General features: G+C 40.6%; 2 protein-coding genes across 4 annotated transcripts in view; both read left to right on the forward strand.

Annotated features, from left to right (window-relative positions):
- Nucleotides 1-17,530, forward strand: part of LOC120442676 (C-type lectin domain family 4 member G-like) — a 90,345-nt gene that overhangs the window by 47,369 nt on the left and 25,446 nt on the right. The window lies entirely within an intron of this gene.
- LOC116314820 (C-type lectin domain family 4 member G-like) lies at nucleotides 1,119-15,864 on the forward strand. Of its 3 annotated transcripts, none has more exons than XM_039619651.1 (8): nucleotides 1,119-1,306; nucleotides 12,110-12,187; nucleotides 12,441-12,536; nucleotides 13,158-13,244; nucleotides 13,321-13,485; nucleotides 13,631-13,794; nucleotides 13,926-13,995; nucleotides 14,155-15,864. In XM_039619651.1, exons 1-8 carry the CDS (start codon nucleotides 1,240-1,242, stop codon nucleotides 14,193-14,195), a joined length of 768 nt encoding a protein of 255 aa, XP_039475585.1. In that variant the 5' UTR covers nucleotides 1,119-1,239; the 3' UTR covers nucleotides 14,196-15,864. The 3 variants fall into 3 exon arrangements, with proteins under 3 accessions (XP_039475585.1, XP_039475583.1, XP_039475584.1); XM_039619649.1 differs by having other exon boundaries at nucleotides 13,926-14,038; nucleotides 14,155-14,356; XM_039619650.1 differs by lacking the exon at nucleotides 12,441-12,536 and having other exon boundaries at nucleotides 13,926-14,038; nucleotides 14,155-14,356.

Genomic DNA, 17,530 nt, shown 5'->3' on the forward strand with positions numbered 1-17,530 from the left:
TATTTTTAGTGTGCATGCTTAATAAATATACATAAATCCATGCTAAGAAGATTTAAGGCAGTTCTGAGGCCAAAAAGGGGCCCAACATGGTGCTAGCATCACTAAGTCTCTGGTGTGTGAGTAAAAGAATACACAATGTAAAGTTCGAACATGCTGTAGGACAACTTATTTTTTTCAGCTAAAAGCAGAAGCTGGCCTGCCCAACAGTGCAACATCTCTTATTGGTTGCAGTGACATTTTCTACAAGACAATGACCAAATTATACTTCAAAAACAGAACGACTGTGAGAACTGCTGTGATGTATGGTTGGGTGTGAGGGAGTTATAGATATGAGCCCAAACAATTGATGGAAGAAGTGCTTCTGTAACTGTTAGAATGAAGCAGTGCTGTGCAATTTCTGTCCAAAGTAATTGATGGAAATCAGTAAGCTGTGGTGAACCATGAACCAGTGGATTATGCAAACTTCAGACATCTACTGGATAGCCTGTGAAGATATTATTAATTAAATTAAAACATGGACATTGTAAGTTGTTGCTGCTGTTTGGCCAACAGTGGGCGCTGCATTGCTAATCTCTGGCTCTCTTCCAGTTTGGTTTTTGTCCCGTCTTTCTGTCCATCACCCCCAGCCATTCATTGAAGGATGATGGCTGCCCCTCTCTGAACTTGATACTGTTGGAGGTATCCTCCTCTTAAAAGGAAGTTTTTCTTCCCCACTATCGCCAAGTCCTTCCTCAAAGGGGATTTTTCAATTTTGGGGATTTTCTCTGTGTTATTGTAGGGTTTCTACCTTACAATAGAAATACTAGAGCTCCTGAAAGCCTCAGGAAGTTTATTAAAGTCTCAAATTATAAAGCAGGTATAGTCTTATATATCTTTTATATCTTGAGGTAAAGATAGGAACCGGTCCCCTGAGCTGACAAAATATGAGTTTACATGTTCACACTAGTTTCTCTTGTATATCTGAATGTTTTTTCCTCTCTGTTGATCATCTGTCTACATTATATTTCTGCTTTTCATGAGTTAAAACATTTGAATAAATATCCTGTCACACCAAAGCTGTGAAAACAAAGTAAAACTCTCTGAACTTGCCTATCATCTATATCAGTAAAAAGCAGAAGTTGGCAGAAGCGAGAGAAATGAAAGGCGTAGAAACAACTTTTTTAAAATTCTATTTAGTTTTAACACAGTGCTATTTTTTGGTGCACAAGTTATGAGAAGCTCAACAGAAAGACTTCAGCAATGGCAGAGCAGAGGTTTAACAACACACCCGTCAATCTAAAACTTAAAAAGCGATGCCAGTCAGAAGGTAAGCTAAGCTAATGCTATTCCTTCTTCTCCCCTGTGCATCATTTGTATTCGAGGATTGATTATTTTCTTTTGGATAATTTCCTTCTTCCAAGGGTCACCATGTGTAAATACCATACAATTGTAATTTCTGATCATGCACCAGTGCAGGTTGTGTTATGACCCCCTCTGCTAGGCGTCAGGGGAGGAGTAACATACACAAGCCCCCCACACAAAACTGAGTAAAGAAAAAGGTTTTAATTTCAAACTTTAAACAGAAAACCGACAGGGCTGTTCAACAGACCACTGGGCAAACAATTATTACATAAAGACAAAAAAGACAAGAGTAAAAGCTAAAGGTTAACTAAGGCAAGCTAGCATCACAAAATTCTACTCACAGCCAGCTAGCAGCTCAAAACTCTAATCAGGCTAAGTTCAAGCATGCACCAAGGTTTGACAAAGTTCAGCATTATGAACAAGTTCAACAAAGATCGAAGAGGGAGGTGTCAGTGGCAAGACATTTTTAAACATTGAAAGAATACAGAAACAGTCAGAGTTTTGTTCAGAGAACTACGTGCGCACGGGTGAGTGATCGGGTGATACCCACCCCGAGGCTTTGTAGTCAGCTTTATTTATATCGTAGCATTCCCTGTTTTGTCAGGCTGTAGCAGACAATCTGGGCATGTATGGGACACAGTGTGTGTGTGTGTGTGTGTGAGTGTATTGTCTATCTCGAGGAAAACAGAAGCCAGTTGGGTCCTGTTTCCAAGGGTGTCTGCAAGAGACTTTCACAGGAGTCAGCGAATACTGCGGGGCTCATGTGTATGTGTGTGAGAAGAAGCAAAGACAAAACATAAAGATATGTGAACACTATGTGCTTTCCAAGCCTTTCTCAACAGGAGCATGTGAGTAAATGAGCAAATGGAGCATTATAAGGAGAACTGAGTAAATGAAACATTAAAAGGGAGATGTATCAAAAAGGAAAAACATCATAAAATCACAAAATCCCTTAACATTCCCTGCTGTTGTTCATATATATTTATGTACTTCAACTACTAGTCACTTGCAGAAGCATTTTCAACTAGAGTATCATTTTGTGAAAACGTACATGATCAACTTTAGTGGGTTTACACAGTTTAGTGCTTAAAAATCATCTTCTTCAACTTGTACCTCTTCTTGAGCTTGTTCAACTTGTGATAATGCAATGTAAGCTTGCACTCTTACAGTAAACATCTTGCTTATCATACTCCGAATACAAGGCAGTACACATGTGGAAAATAAGCAAAGTAGCAGAAGGAGCATCCCAACGAATGTTAGTCCTTTAGTGAGCAATGACTTCCATGACCCGCTAAACAGCCACGTGAGCCAGTCCTCGGTGTTGTGTGTGTAATCTTGCTGCTGTACTCGTCTGAGCTAACGTAGCGTGTTCAGTGTGTCAGACAAGTTGGTGGAATGCACATTATCAGGTGTTCTGCATTAAGAGGCATGTGCGAACAGATGTAATAGTTTCTGTCTCTTGTGGAGTTTTACACATAATGGTACCAGGCATTGTTCATCCATGGGTGGTTGCGATCTTGTGTCATGTCGTCTGGATGTATTGTGTCATGTGTCAATCTTGTCCTTCTTCTTCTGAAATCAGCGACAGCAGTCCCAACAGAATTGTGACACTGGCCACCAGAACGAGTAGGGTCTTCATGATGACCGAACACACCTGGTCCTGTGAGTGAGTAGACTAGGGGCGAGAAGAACAAGGGCGGGATTTACCCAAACAGCCCTCTCTCCACCTCCCAGATCACTAACAGGCAGGGGTGCTGGCGTCTTAGTGTGGACTGTCACTCACTTTTTTACAGTGGCTCTGGTGAATCCAGGAAGGTCGTTCAGCAATTTTGCAGGCTGTTGGTGTGGCCAGGGGGACTTGGTAGGGTCCTTCCCACCTCGGGGAGCTCCACTTTTTCCTCTGGAGCACTTTTATCAGGATCCAATCTCCTGGTTTCAACCTGGAAGAGACTGGAAGAGAAACATCTGGCAGTTGATTGTTCAAAACTATTTCTTTGTTTTCTAACAGTTTTGTCATCCATTCTGCTAGAGTTGTTTCTCTTATTGACTTGTTTGAAAGTTAATGTATAGAAGTGTCTTTAACTAGTGTTTTTAACTAATTAGACTCCCTCCTGTTGACGCATGAACAACTTCATGTGTCACAAGAGCTACTGTTTTTGTATAAAGACTTCGGTTGTAACGGTTTCCCATCACATATGATCAGATCATCCTGTAGAATTGCTCCGCACCTCAACCATTTCTTTCGCTCTAGTAATGGCACAAATGTGTGGTTCATTTCTCAAGATATCCAGTGGAATTTGCATAGAGGTGTTGTCACCATAAGTGCGGCTACTGTTTGTACTGCTACTGATTTTGCTGCTTGGTCTGCAAAATTGTTGCCCTCTGTTATGCCATATTTTCAAAATGGCGTACTGCAGATCAAATTCATTATTGATAAGTCAAACCAACGAAAAAACAAAACCTAGAAGTAAAAAAAGGATTCTTTCGTTAACAGAAATAAAAATAAAAACAAAAGTAAAACTATCTAAAACTGCAATGAGTGGTCACAAAATTAACTGATTTTGTAGCAAAAATGTGTTTAGTTTTAAAATCTTAAGTCAAAACTAAAGAAAAATAAAACTAATGAAAATTGCAAAACTATTAAAACAGTTAGAGTAAACATATTGGCTGTCTCTGTGTCTCTCTGTCTGTCTGTGTCCTTGACACAGTCAGCTCCTTTGTATGGGCATGTAGTTCCTGTTACACGTTTTCCTGTTACAGACACATTTCCCGTTTCTCCAGAGTAATCGAACTCTTTGTTGAATTTAACTGTTTTCATCTAGTCTGCACTTCCACCTAAATGTAAGTAGAAAGGTTATATCCAAGTTACTGAATGCTATTTTTATAGATGCAGTAAGGAGAACAGAGCACACTCCACGGGAGCTTCACTCCCATCTCTGGTGGAGGCAGAAAAATAGGGAGCCAAGGTCATAACTCAGGCTCATTAAGAGTCGGAAAGAATGCGAATGCTTAGTCTTGTGGCTATCGCGCATTGTATATAGCTTCTTTTCTTTGTTTAGTAGCTTTCTGCCTTCACCTAAGGGTGTACCCTAAGTATGTGACTCAGGTCTCCATAATCGGAGTTTATTTAAAGATAAATAAGATGATCCATTCATTGCTCGCAGATCATGCACTAGACGTATGTTGCAGTATTTAGCTTTCTTCAACACTTAAACAAAATATCACTTCTTATCCATTACCATTCTCTCGTATTAAAAAACAAACAAACAAAAACCAAACTAAGTTTAACTTTTCTGCTTTGTCACTTAAAACAAAGCATCGCTCTCAGCTGGCTCTGAAATTATCATCATCAAGCATGAAGTTGCATGAAGAGAGCTGTTTCAGAAGTCACAGTATTCCTCACTCAAGCAACATCAAGAAACAAACAAAAACAAGTTGCTGATGGCATGAACGCTTTACACACATGAGACAGGATGCAAAAAGCTGCTGTTAAAAACAGATCAGGGGTGTGAGGGTGAAAACTGAGCTCACAGACAGCTGCATGTTCGAGCTTTAATATGCAGCTTCTGCTCTAAAAAACAAATAAAAATAAAAATGTGTAACTTGCTCATCAGCTTGGTAGTGTCCACATATTTAATTCATTTTATTCAGCTTCTCAAACCTGTAGCTTTAGCTGTTGTATACAGGGTTTGGCTTATTAGTTGTTAGTATAGGTTTGCTCTTCATCTTAACAAAGTCTCATCTAGGATGACAGGTTTTCAAGCAGGTCAAGCATCTCTATGCACTTGATTAGATTTGGTATTTTCTTCATCTCATATATCATTATACTGAGTTTGAGCAAACCTTAAGCTTGATTCAGACTACTTTTAACAATAGTATATTACAATATACTACTATACTACAAATATACAATCGTCTATTATAATATTTCATATATTTTATTTGTGTCCACCAAGGGCTGAGGATGAGCTGCAGTCTCACCCTTTCCCAAGCTGGAGACATTTTCCTTTTCACACACTTTCCTTGGCTGAACAATGACACAACCTTAAAATACCTTATGCATCTCTCTATTTCATTTAATATGTGTTTGTGTGAGTTATGTATTTTCTTTCATTCTATTCATTCTGGCCATGGTCTCCATCTATTTGCACTTATTCGACCTGCACCTGGGTGCTTTTTCTCCATCCACAATTCGTCAGGTGTTAATTCAGGTTTTGTGGATTTATTGCCCATTTCTAATTTTGTTTAATTGATGCAATGCTTATATGTTATATTTTATTTCAATGCTTATATTTTCTATTTTATTTCAATAGAACCACTTAATTGATTTATGTATTTATTAATACTGCCAACACACACTGTGAGACGTTCTGGTACTAGAGTCAGAGGAGGTTATTAAGTCAGCCTTCTACCCTGAACTAAATTCAGGGCGGACTTAATTTTACGCGTTGACGCGCAACCTTTTCTCTTTCTCACCATCCAGTACTCACAGGAAAACAATAGGAGTAGTGCAGGAGCCTAGAGCTCCTATTCAATGAAGCACTTACTCCTCAACAAACATTCAGCGAACAGTTAGCGCGCTTAGAGAAAATCCTATTTTTATTTGACACTCTCGCTTCTCTGGCTACCAACCTTTATTTTTGTTGCGGATTGAGCCTCTCAGGGCATGTTAATCCGTCTTACACAGGCGGCGTGGCTACCAACCTTTGTTTTCTCATGCATGTTAATCCGTCTTACACAGCGGCGTTGCTACCAACCTTTTGTTTTTATGCTGCGGATTAAGCCTCCCAGGGCGTGTTAATCCGTCTTACGCAGGCGAGCGTGAGATATACTGGCTACCAACCCTTACTTATGTTGCGAAACGGGCCCCCACAGGGCAGGTTGTTTCGTCTTACACGGGCGAGCATATTACATAGGACACGTCTGTCCTTTTCCTTACTTTGAGCAGTGTCAAACTAAAATCGATTATTCAACGCAAAGTGTTTCTGGCTGCTTTATATTCACCTTCAATGTTGCGCTGTGTTCTTTTTCCCGGCGTCACCGAGAACCCGGCGTCGTGGACCTGTATAAGACACTGGCCAGTAGGCGAATGTACGACTCTGGGCTTTTCCTCGCTTCGCTAGAAACGGTGGTTGCAGTGCAGGTAGTCACGACGTCAGGATCTGGTGGCTCCGTCTGTGAATAGTTAGATGATACAATAATATCAATAAACTATCCGGCTCGAAGGACCAATTAAATGTCAGTGGCAAGACATTTTTAAACATTGAAAGAATACAGAAACAGTCAGAGTTTTGTTCAGAGAACTACGTGCGCACGGGTGAGTGATCGGGTGATACCCACCCCGAGGCTTTGTAGTCAGCTTTATTTATACATCGTAGCATTCCCTGTTTTGTCAGGCTGTAGCAGACAATCTGGGCATGTATGGGACACAGTGTGTGTGTGTGTGTGTGTGAGTGTATTGTCTATCTCGAGGAAAACAGAAGCCAGTTGGGTCCTGTTTCCAAGGGTGTCTGCAAGAGACTTTCACAGGAGTCAGCGAATACTGCGGGGCTCATGTGTATGTGTGTGAGAAGAAGCAAAGACAAAACATAAAGATATGTGAACACTATGTGCTTTCCAAGCCTTTCTCAACAGGAGCATGTGAGTAAATGAGCAAATGGAGCATTATAAGGAGAACTGAGTAAATGAAACATTAAAAGGGAGATGTATCAAAAAGGAAAAACATCATAAAATCACAAAATCCCTTAACAGGAGGCATGAAGGGCAAACTGCATGTTCTGTCTTGAGCAGCAGCCACTGAGTGAAGGACCTCCAGCCTTTTGTAGCCACAGGTGGGCACGATCAGCCACTGATTGCCTCTTGGAGCATCACGGGATCCCCAGGCAGCCAATCGTCCGTGTGGTCTGGCACACTTCATTCTGCATAAAAGAGGGTTGGCACCGGTCTCCCAGTAACCAATCACCCACAAGTCATGGCACACATGGATTTGCATGAACACAAAAAGGCAGTCTCACTCCCTCCACGGCCCAGGGCCGTAACAGGTTGATATCTCATTTCCAATGTGTGCGCAAGGCAATGGTTCTGGAAATTTGATTCAGCATTAATGTCAGATGAGAAGTTTTGCAAGTTCATTTGCAAGTTGAATACCACATCGAGCTTTTTCTATAAATGAATAATACTCCAGATGTTTCAAAATCTATAATTTGGGAGTCGCTAAAGGCATATTTGTGGGGCCAAATTATTTCTTTTTCTGCTTATAAGAATAAAAAGCGAAATCAACAGCTTCGAGAACTGACAGAGCTTATAGCAAACATTGACACACAATATGCCACCGGCCAAATGCAGAGGGTACTGCTTCAGTCTGAATTTGACACCCTCTCAATTAAAGAAACCAAGAAGCTTTTTACTTAGATCAAGAAATCATGTATACAAGCATGGTGAAAAAGCAGGTAGATATCTTTCACATCAGCTTCGTCAATCCGCTACAGCCCAATCTATACCCCACATACAGTTAGACTCAGGTCAGATGGTAACACACCTTGACGGAATTAATGCTGCTTTCAAACTATTTTATCAGGATCTCTATACATCTTGTGCTGATTATTCAGAGTCGGACTTGGATTCTGTTGTTTCTCAGCATGGGCCCAAGCAGTTGGTAGGGACGGAGGTTACAGGCCGTAACTTAGGCTCTCTGAGGGAAGAGCTTGTCTGTTCCCCCAGGACATTTAAGGACTCTGGTGGCCCCTTGCTAGAACCTATAAAGACCTTGGCCCCCCTTGGGCCTGTTCTGTGCTCAACTTGGATTTTTATGAGGCTTTTCACTCTGAAAAGACTGTATCCCCAGAGACAGTTTGTGATTTTGTGCATTTTGAGTCTGTTCCTGAGCTTCTCTCTCCTCCTCCTGTTGCTGCTCACAGGGCAGCTCAGGCCCAGTTTTCCCCTGCACCTGTTTCAGTAACTTGGGTGAGGGAGGCTGGGATCCAGCTGGTCCCTGGTCCGGTGTCCAGGCCGGCTGAGGCGCTGCCAGTCCCTGCACCCGTACCAGCTCCTCGGGTGGGGACAGCAGCTGCCCAGCTGTCCCTGGTACCTGTTCCAACTCCCAGGGTGAGGGCAGCCGTAAACCAGTCAACCTCTGCACCCCTACCTACTCCTCGGGTGGGAGTGACTGGCGTTCGGTCCACCCCAGCACCCATGCCGGTCTCCGAGGTGAGGCCAACCAGCGCACAGCCTACCTCCACACCCATACCTACTCCTCGGGTGGGAGCGGCTTGTGTCCGGTGGGGCCTGCACTTGTTCCTGTCTCCGCTGGAGGCTCAGGTGAGCCCGTCCAGCAGTTTTCCTCGTGTTCAGAAGGCTCGGGGGGAATAGCTCAGCTACCATCACTACCACTATCACTACCACCATGTTACGACCTGTCTAGGGCCAGGCATTAACATGAGTGAGGCACTCGCTCCCCCCCCCCAAGACCCAAGCAGTAACAGGAAACAAATTTGTTCTTTATAATGTGATTTATTTACAAAGTGATAAAAAGAGGGACAACAACACAGGAGTGTCAACACTTCAGGGTGAGCCAAGGCCAAAATAATAAACAAAACGAATCTAAACTGATTCCTAAACCCCTGACCTTACCAAAACAAAAGCCGAAAATAAAGACAGAGTCTAACTCAAAACAGGAGAAAACTGGTGATCAAAAGAAAAGGCAGCTCACCCCTACCCACTCCACTTCTACAACTGTCAAAACAGCACTGCAGCCAGCGGCTGCCACAGGTATACTGCTGGGTCGTGAGGAGAAACGCGAGAATCTCCCCCGCCTCCTTTTAATGGGCGGGTCCTCCAGCTGGAACCAGTCACGAATCAAGCCATGTTAGCTGGGGGTTCTGGAGAGCCCGGTCAGCATCACGCCACGCCACATCAGTTGGCGGTTCAGGAGAACAGTTTCATCCAGGCGCTTCGTCTCACCCATAGGACTCCATTCCGTCTGGTCCTGTCTCGTCTGGTCCTGCCTCGTCTGGTCCAGCAGTTGCCACGCCACCACCTCGTCCATGTCTGGCTCGGCGTGGGCAGCCACCTTCCCGGCTGCTGGCTGGACTTCTTCACTGGCCCAGACAGCCTTCAGACCTGTATCACCGCCGCCGCCTTCCATACAGCTGGCCTCCGGACCTGTTTTGTTGCCGCCGCCTTCCGCTCGCCCGGCCTCCGGACATGCTCTGTCGCCGCCACTGCCTTTTTGTGTGGTTGACCTCTGAAACTGTGTCCAGGCCGCCGCTGTTTTCCGCGCAGTCGGCCCCCGGAATGCCTGGATTTTGGAGTTCTGTGCTGCCATCCCCCGGGGTGACCCACTGAACTGCTGAATTATGGACTCCTGTGGACTCACAGGAGTCCATAATTCAGCAGTCTGGATCTCCTGTCTGGAGATTCAGATTTTCACTGGATCCTTTGGGCGTCTGTCTGGTTACAGATTAACCCTGGTTAATAGAAACCCTGTTTCCTATTAACCGTCTGGCAAAGGAAGCTGATTATTCAACCTTTCAGTTTAGATTGAAACACTTCTTATTCACCTATCAGGATCTTTTTAAACAAAATTTTACCCCTTGATTAAAGAAAACAAAATCGGATTTGGCACGCTGGTCAGTATCACCCATCTCTTTTGCTCAGCGGGTCAACACAATTAAAATGTTAGTCCTGCCTTGATTCATGTATCTCTTCCAGATGATACCCCTTTTCTTCCTAAAACCTTTTTCAACTAGTTAGATGGACTTATATCTTCTTTTATTTGGGACAAAAAAGTTCCAAGAATCCGTAAACCCCTTTTACAGTGTGCTAAGTCGGAAGGGGGCCTGGCCCTACCAAACTTTATGCACTGGATGTGGGCTTTTAGTGAAGGCAGTGGGCAACTTTGGTCCACTATAGAGCTAGATGGGAATCTCACTACATCCCCTGTTGGAATAATGTGTTCAAGCCTACCAGTCAGTCACAATGTTAATTTTAAAAATCCTGTGGTTAAAAATCTCTTAATGTTTGGTTTCAGTGTCGACAACATTTTGGTCTGGGGTGGTCGCTTGTCTGCTCCCCTATTGTGTCAAATCATCTTTTTTAACCAGCTCTGAGTGATGCAGGGTTTGAGGTTTGGTGCAGTAGGGGAATTATATGTTTCTCTGATCTGTTTGTTAAAGGATCATTTTAACCTTTTGAAACATTATGTGAAGATTTTGGAATCCCAAAGACTCACTTCTTTAAATACCTACAAGTCCATAGCTTTGCAGTTAAACATTTCACTTCTTATCCAAGTCTACCTACTGATTGTCCGCTTGAGGACTGCGTGCAATTTCCACCTATTGCTAGGGGATATATCTCTCAAATATATAGCATGCTGCAGCATACAAAGGCAGACTCCTTGTCCAAAGCCACAAATGCTGTCACTTGTTCACATGGTAGTATTTCTTGTTTGTGTGCATACATTATACATTTTCCTGCATCCCTGCATCCGGCTGGTTTGCCACTGTGTGGAACAACATGTTAAAGCCAATGTTTGTAATCGCAGCTCCAGTTATATTTTTCTGTGTTTTTGTTAAACTGGAAAATTATGAATAAAGTTGTCAAAAACCACGGTCCATCATTAAAAGATATTTTCAAACTCAGGTTGTAAATCATGTAGAAATGTATTATTGTGGGGTTTCTATCTTACAATAGAAATACTAGAGCTCCTAAAAGCCTCAGGAATTTATTGGTCTCAAATTACAAGGCAAATTTAGAGTTTTATATTTTATATCTTTAGCTTGAGATTTTATGCTCGACATCTTGTGAAGAAAAAGGAACCTGTCCTCTGAACTGACAAAGTATGAGTTGACATGTTTACACTAGTTTCTCTTGTATATCTGATAAATGTTTTTTCTGCTTTTCATGCAGTGCATGCTGATGTCTGTTTGTTTTAAGGTATTACCAAGGACGGTACAATTGACAACAGAAGTCAATGAGAACAAGTTGCAGTGATTTCCGATGAGTTAAAACATCTGAATAAATATCCTGTCAAACAAACACTTTCAAGACAAAACAAAACTCTAGGAACTTGCCTGTTATCTATATCAGTAAAAAGCAGAAGTTTTTTGGAGCAATGGAAATGAGAGGCGTGGAAATAACTTTTTTATGATTCTCTCTAGTTTTATCACAGTGCTATTCTTTGGTACACAAGTCACAAGAAGATCAACAGAGATTGAGATTTTAGCAATGGCAGAGCAGAGGTTTACCAACGGATCAGTTAATTTAAAAGCTAAAAAGCGATCCCATTCAGAAAGTAAGCTAAGCTTTTCAAATACGATGCATCTACAACCTGATGTTTACAAACTCAGATTGTAGATCATGTAGATGAAAGTCTACGTCTTTATGTTTTCATCATTTTAAGCAATGTTTATTTCTTGTACTTTTTTTTTCTACTGTAATAGTAAATGCAAAAAACTGACAAAACCAAGACAAGTAAGATGATGAGCTTGCTAAAAGTGCTTCCACAAAAGACAACATTTCCCTTGATAATGAAAGGTGAGGGTCTAAACCTCAACAAACGAGCAAAAACTTTTCTGCATTGGAAATAACCAAAATGTGCTTTGGAAAATTGTGGTTACTTAGTAAGTAATTAACTTCAACTGCCCTTTAACCAGCAAACCAAATCAGATTACTCAGATTTACTAACTTTTCTTAACCAGGCATTTCTTTTTTAGATGCCATTTAAACATTCTTTGTCTTCTGTTACAACATTGTCATTCAATTCTTTCAGTTAAAATGAAGGAAAACAACGTGTTTGAAGAAATGAACATGAAAAATAAAGGAACTAAACGAACTTCTGACACAAACGGTGAGTTATACAAAGCAAATGCAAAACCACTACTTTTACTACAAGGCATCATGCTAAGTACTGATCAGCCTGTTTTACAAACTGGAAGGGTAGAAAATTTGGTGCCTCATAATCTGCAAATGACAGTGCCCTCAACAGAAAAAAACAATAGCATCAGTTACTTTAACTAAAAAACTGACATCCACCAAATTACTCAGATTGACTATCTTTTTTTTTCCTTGCCATGAAATCATTCTTTGTCTTCTGCTACAAGGTTACCCTTTAAGTCTTTCAGTACGAAGGCAGGAAGAAAATTTATATGAAGAAATGAACATGAAAAACAAAGAAACTAAAACTTCTGACACAAATGGTGAGTTATACAAAGACAATACAAAACTACTACTTTTATGACAGGAACTGATATGAAACTTGCTTAGAAACTGAAAGTGTGCTGTTGGCATTTTCCTTACAAGAGCTTAATGACAACATCCTCTCAAGTCATGTTTTGATATGCACAGGATTCACTGTTATTGAAGTTTGATCCATAATATGGGCTTCACCTTGGTTTTGCCTCTCAACTTTTTCCCTAAACAATAACTTCTTCTTCTGACGAAGTTGTGTTTTTGTATTTTCCTACTCAGTTGTATATAGTATTTGTATTTCTATTTTATTCTATTGTATATATTATTCTATTCTATTTTATTCTATTGTATATAGTATTTTATTTTATTTTATTGTATTTTATTGCATTCCAGTGTTTTCTAATTTCTGCTACATAACTTTGCACTTTTGCTGTAACAAAACAAATTTCCCACCTGTGGGACTAATAAAGGCCATCTTATCTTATCTTATCTTAACAAAAAAGTACATTAATTAGAATGGTTTTATGATTATAAAAAGCCAATTAATGATTTTAAGTTGACACAAGCGACTTAAAATCTTAAATGTAAGAATGAATTTGATTGCTATAATAAGTATTTATTTCTCCTAGATAAGCAGTGTGCATGTATAAAATCTTGTACATCAGTAACCGCTTGCTGGGGTGTTCTGTTACTGATCATGGCCCTTCGCATCTATTGTGAGTATAACTTTTAAAATTAGTTCATCTGCAATGTGCGTGTAAAGCCAAAGAAGTGTTACATTTTGTTTTTCAGTTACCACATTGTTAATTCATAAGAACGAAGACTTAACGAGGAGTCAACTCAACTGGACAAACACCTCAACTGCCTTTGAAACACAGATCAGAGACCTCACTGCAGAAATCCAGAACCTAACAGAACAAATAAAACTCATGAAGATGGAGCTCAGTCTTGGTCCAGGTCAGTGCAGTGCTGATGCCTACTGTCCCAAAGAAAATAACAGTATGCTCCAAATCTATCAGCTAAAAAAATAGGTAATAGGTAATGTAAAAAAAAAAAAAAAAGTGCACTGATGATCTTTATTAATTGATTTCTATACTTGCAGAAAAGGCATGCAAACCTTGTCAGGAGGGCTGGCTCCCCTTTGAGTCCAGCTGCTATGCAATTAATGATGCTGAACCTCATGAGCAGAAAACCTGGGAAGAAGCTCGAAAAAACTGCAAGGGAAAGATTTCCGATTTGGCTGTTGTAATTAATGCAGCAGAAAAGGTAATAAGAACTGTGGCTCATTAGCACAGATTTATTTCACGAAAATATATTTTCTTTTCATCTAAACACTCTGTGTCGCAGTGCCTTAAGCAAAGTATCTGAGTATTTCTAATAACTTTCTCTTTCCTCAGAGATATATCAGTGAGAAAAGCTGGGGGAGTTCAGGAAACAAAGGATACTGGATTGGTCTCAGAGTTGAAGGTGGGAAATGGAAATGGGTAGATGGAAGTTATCTGACTGATAAGTAAGAGAAACTTTGAATCAGTAACGATTTAAAGATATTTTGCCAAATCTGGGATAAATCAATTTTGTTTTATATCAGTAATTATCAGCTTTAATCAAACTTGTTTTTTTCCTCAGCTCCTGGATTCAGCAGCCTCCTTCTGATGGTCTCTGTGTAATTTCTGTCGAAAACCGAGGATTTAAATCAGTGAGCTGTGACAAGAAGAACCAATGGATTTGTAAAAAAAGACCCTAACTGTTTGAATTACCACAGTTAGACTTCAGAAGACTTTTGTGATCTGTAAATATAATTACATATAAGTAAATATTACCATGGAAACTTCTACTCAGGTTTTGTTTTTAAATATTACTAAATAAATAAAGTTAATTATAAGTTTTTTTATTGTCAAGCTGTATATTCGGGAGATTCTGACTGCTGATATCAGCATTTAGAAAAACGCAGTGAAAGGTTTAAAGTGTCACTCAGCTATTGCTCTTTGTGTCACTGAAGTTTTTTGTACTTTGAAAAGATACAGTTGGTATATGTCTGTGTAGCTTCTCAGTTATCCAGGTCATGGTCATCTAAGGAGCTTGGAAAGAAAAGAGAGTGGACTTTTCTTGAAGACATTTCACTTCTCATCTGAGAAGCTTCTTCAGGTCTAAGACCAAATGGTGGAGAGCCAAGAGGTTTTGGGTGAAACCACTGTGAGACCTTGCCTTACCCTATAATGTTACCCGTTGAGATCAACTGAGGCAAGATGTGAGTCAGTGTTAGCGCCCACTCACATCTTGCGTCAGGCGTCATGTTGATATTCCTGTCTTATATTCGAGTTCATTCTTTTTTTAGTTCATTTTTATCAAGTCTGTGAGTTTATCTGTGAGAGAGAAAACACCCATCCCCACCGTTAAGAAATCTGCAGCACTGTGTGAGGCTAGCACTGTAAAAGAAAAAAAAGCTCAGTGTGATAGTACCAATCGAGCATTCTTTAAATCCCATAGCTGACCATGTTAGCAACAACACTCAGGTATGTCAGTAACAACACTCAAATGGCTCCCACAGTCACCACTAGACAAGTAAAGGATCTCGTGAGTGTTTATAGAGCCCTTCGTGTACTGTTTCAGGTTAAAAATGGACGCAAATGGCTCTGTCAGTCAAAAGCAGAAGTTGGTAGAGGAAAGACTCAGGAAGCAACAGTTTATTATGATCCTCCGCGATTCAAACAGTGCTGTTTCTTGGTGTACAAGTCACAAAAAGCTCAATGGCAAAACTGTAAGCCTGGCAGAGGAGAAGGTCATTAAAACAAACAAATGAGATCAGAAGACAAGTTAAGCTTTTCATGTATAATGTGTCAAGAAAAACCAAACTCAGGCTATTGACGTGAATCAACTCTGCATCTTTCAGTGATTATTTTTTATCCCATGTTAGTTTTTTGTACTGATGTTTTTTTTCATTAAGACTAAACAGAAAAAAAGACTACACAGCAGGGTAGATGCTGAGCAAACTGAAAGTGCTTTCACATAAAGAACCTAATATTCTCAAGGTGGTCCAAGATATTTACACCTACAAAATAATTAATTAGAGGCTCTTCTTTTTAGAAGTGCAACAGATGCAGCAAGTTCCTCAAAATCTTTCTTTTATATTTAGAAAACAAACCACTTCAACATGAAACATATTATTAAATTCTCTTACCTCCCACCTAAAAATAAAAACAAAAATGAAAATAAACTGGGCAAGTGTCTAGATCAGGGGTCGGCAATCCGCGGCTCCGGAGCCGCATGCGGCTCTTTAGTCTTCATTTTGCGGCTCCGGGTGGTTTGGGAAAATAAATTAGAAGTATTTAGCTGAAGTGAATTTTATTTGTGTTTAGTTCTTTTTTTAACTTGTAGTTCTAAATTGGAAGATTATTGTGATATTGAAATATAAAAATAAAATTATATCTTATTATTTTTTTCATCGCTCAAAATAAATGGTAAATGGCCTGCACTTGTATAGCGCTTTACTCAGTCTAAGGACCCCAAAGCGCTTTACACTACATTCAGTCATTCACGCACACATTCACACACTGGTGATGGCAAGCTACATTGTAGCCACAGCTGCCCTGGGGCGCACTGACAGAGGCGAGGCTGCCGGACACTGGCGCCACCGGGCCCTCTGACCACCACCAGTAGGCAAACATGGGGTTAGTATCTTGCCCAAGGATATTTGGCATGCAGCCAGGAGGCAGCCTGGGATCGAACCACTGACCTTCTGATTGGTGGCAGACCTGCTCTACCACCTCAGCTACAGCTCTAAGCCTCACACTCGCGGAAGCCGGTGTACCCGCCGAAACGCGGTGCATTTATCGAGACTTTCGACCCCAGGTAGGCCAATTATGGATCTTCGGATCCACATTATGTCAGCAGCTGTTTTCCACCGTGAACTATGTTAAAAACAAACACCGCTCACACCTCACAGATGACAGCTTACAGTCCTGCGTGAAGATGAATTCTCCGATTTGCAGATGCTGTGCGCAGAGGTTCGGGACCAGAAGTCTCATTGCAAACATACCACGGCAGACCCGACGATGTTTGCATGAACATGCTTTTCAGCATCTCTTTATTGACCGTTTTTCACACACCGTTGCTGTACGCATACAGCTGGTTGTAGCTTTGCAGCTCACAGCCTGACACATACCAATACAACAGCAGAGAGAGCACAGACTTTAAGGCGGCGAGGCGTGATTGCTGGTGCCGCTCAGGTGTGTCCGACTCCCATGCAGCGGCACTGCAGACCACGCCCCGCCACATACATTAACCAGGTAAAATACATATTTAGGCAGAATTTTGCAAATATCCATTTCATTTTTTTTTTTTAGCAGCATAGTGCTTTTTCTCCAATTATTTTTTAAAAGTCAGGTCAAGGCTCCAAAAGCCCAAAGGCGATATAAGGGTGGCGGCTCACAACAGTTTTTGTTTGCTACATGGATCATTTTAGTTCAGCTGGGTGTCTTTGCTGTTGTTATATTTCTTTAAGAGTTCAAAATGTGTTAATTACATAAATAAAATGTAATTTTCTCTGTAGCACTTTTATAAGTAACACACCTTAGTTTCTCTGTGGATTCTTTTAAAAAGCAGTTAAAAACTTTTCTGTTCAAACAAGCCTTTTGTTGATCTACGTATTTTATATTCTTTACATTATTTACATTTGATCTTTTACATTATGTATAAAGTCTATTGATTGTATTGTTTATTTGAATCTTTGTGTACAGCGCTTTGTGACTGCCTGTCTGTGAAAAGCGCTTAATAAATAAACTTTACTTACTTACTTTAGTTGTTCACAGAAAGCACAAAGGTAAAAAAAAACAAAACCCAATATATACAGTGTTATCTTCATTTTAGATATCAAAAAGTATTTGCAGCTCCCAGTGTTTTCTTTTGCGTGGAAACTGGGTCCAAGTGGCTCTTTGGGTGTTAAAGGTTGCAGACCCCTGGTCTAGATGAATAGAAAATATATTAGAAAACAAGTTTAACCAGC

The sequence above is a fragment of the Oreochromis aureus genome, linkage group 11 (genome assembly GCF_013358895.1).
Source record: "Oreochromis aureus strain Israel breed Guangdong linkage group 11, ZZ_aureus, whole genome shotgun sequence".
NCBI lineage: Eukaryota > Metazoa > Chordata > Actinopteri > Cichliformes > Cichlidae > Oreochromis > Oreochromis aureus.

Coding starts and splice junctions, on each gene's coding strand:
- LOC116314820 (XM_039619649.1), top strand. CDS start 1,240: ATGGCAGAGCAGAGGTTTAACAACACACCCGTCAATCTAAAACTTAAA. Junction 1,307..12,109: donor AAAGCGATGCCAGTCAGAAG/GTAAGCTAAGCT, acceptor CAATTCTTTCAG/TTAAAATGAAGGAAAACAAC. Junction 13,245..13,320: donor CATGGCCCTTCGCATCTATT/GTGAGTATAACT, acceptor TTTGTTTTTCAG/TTACCACATTGTTAATTCAT.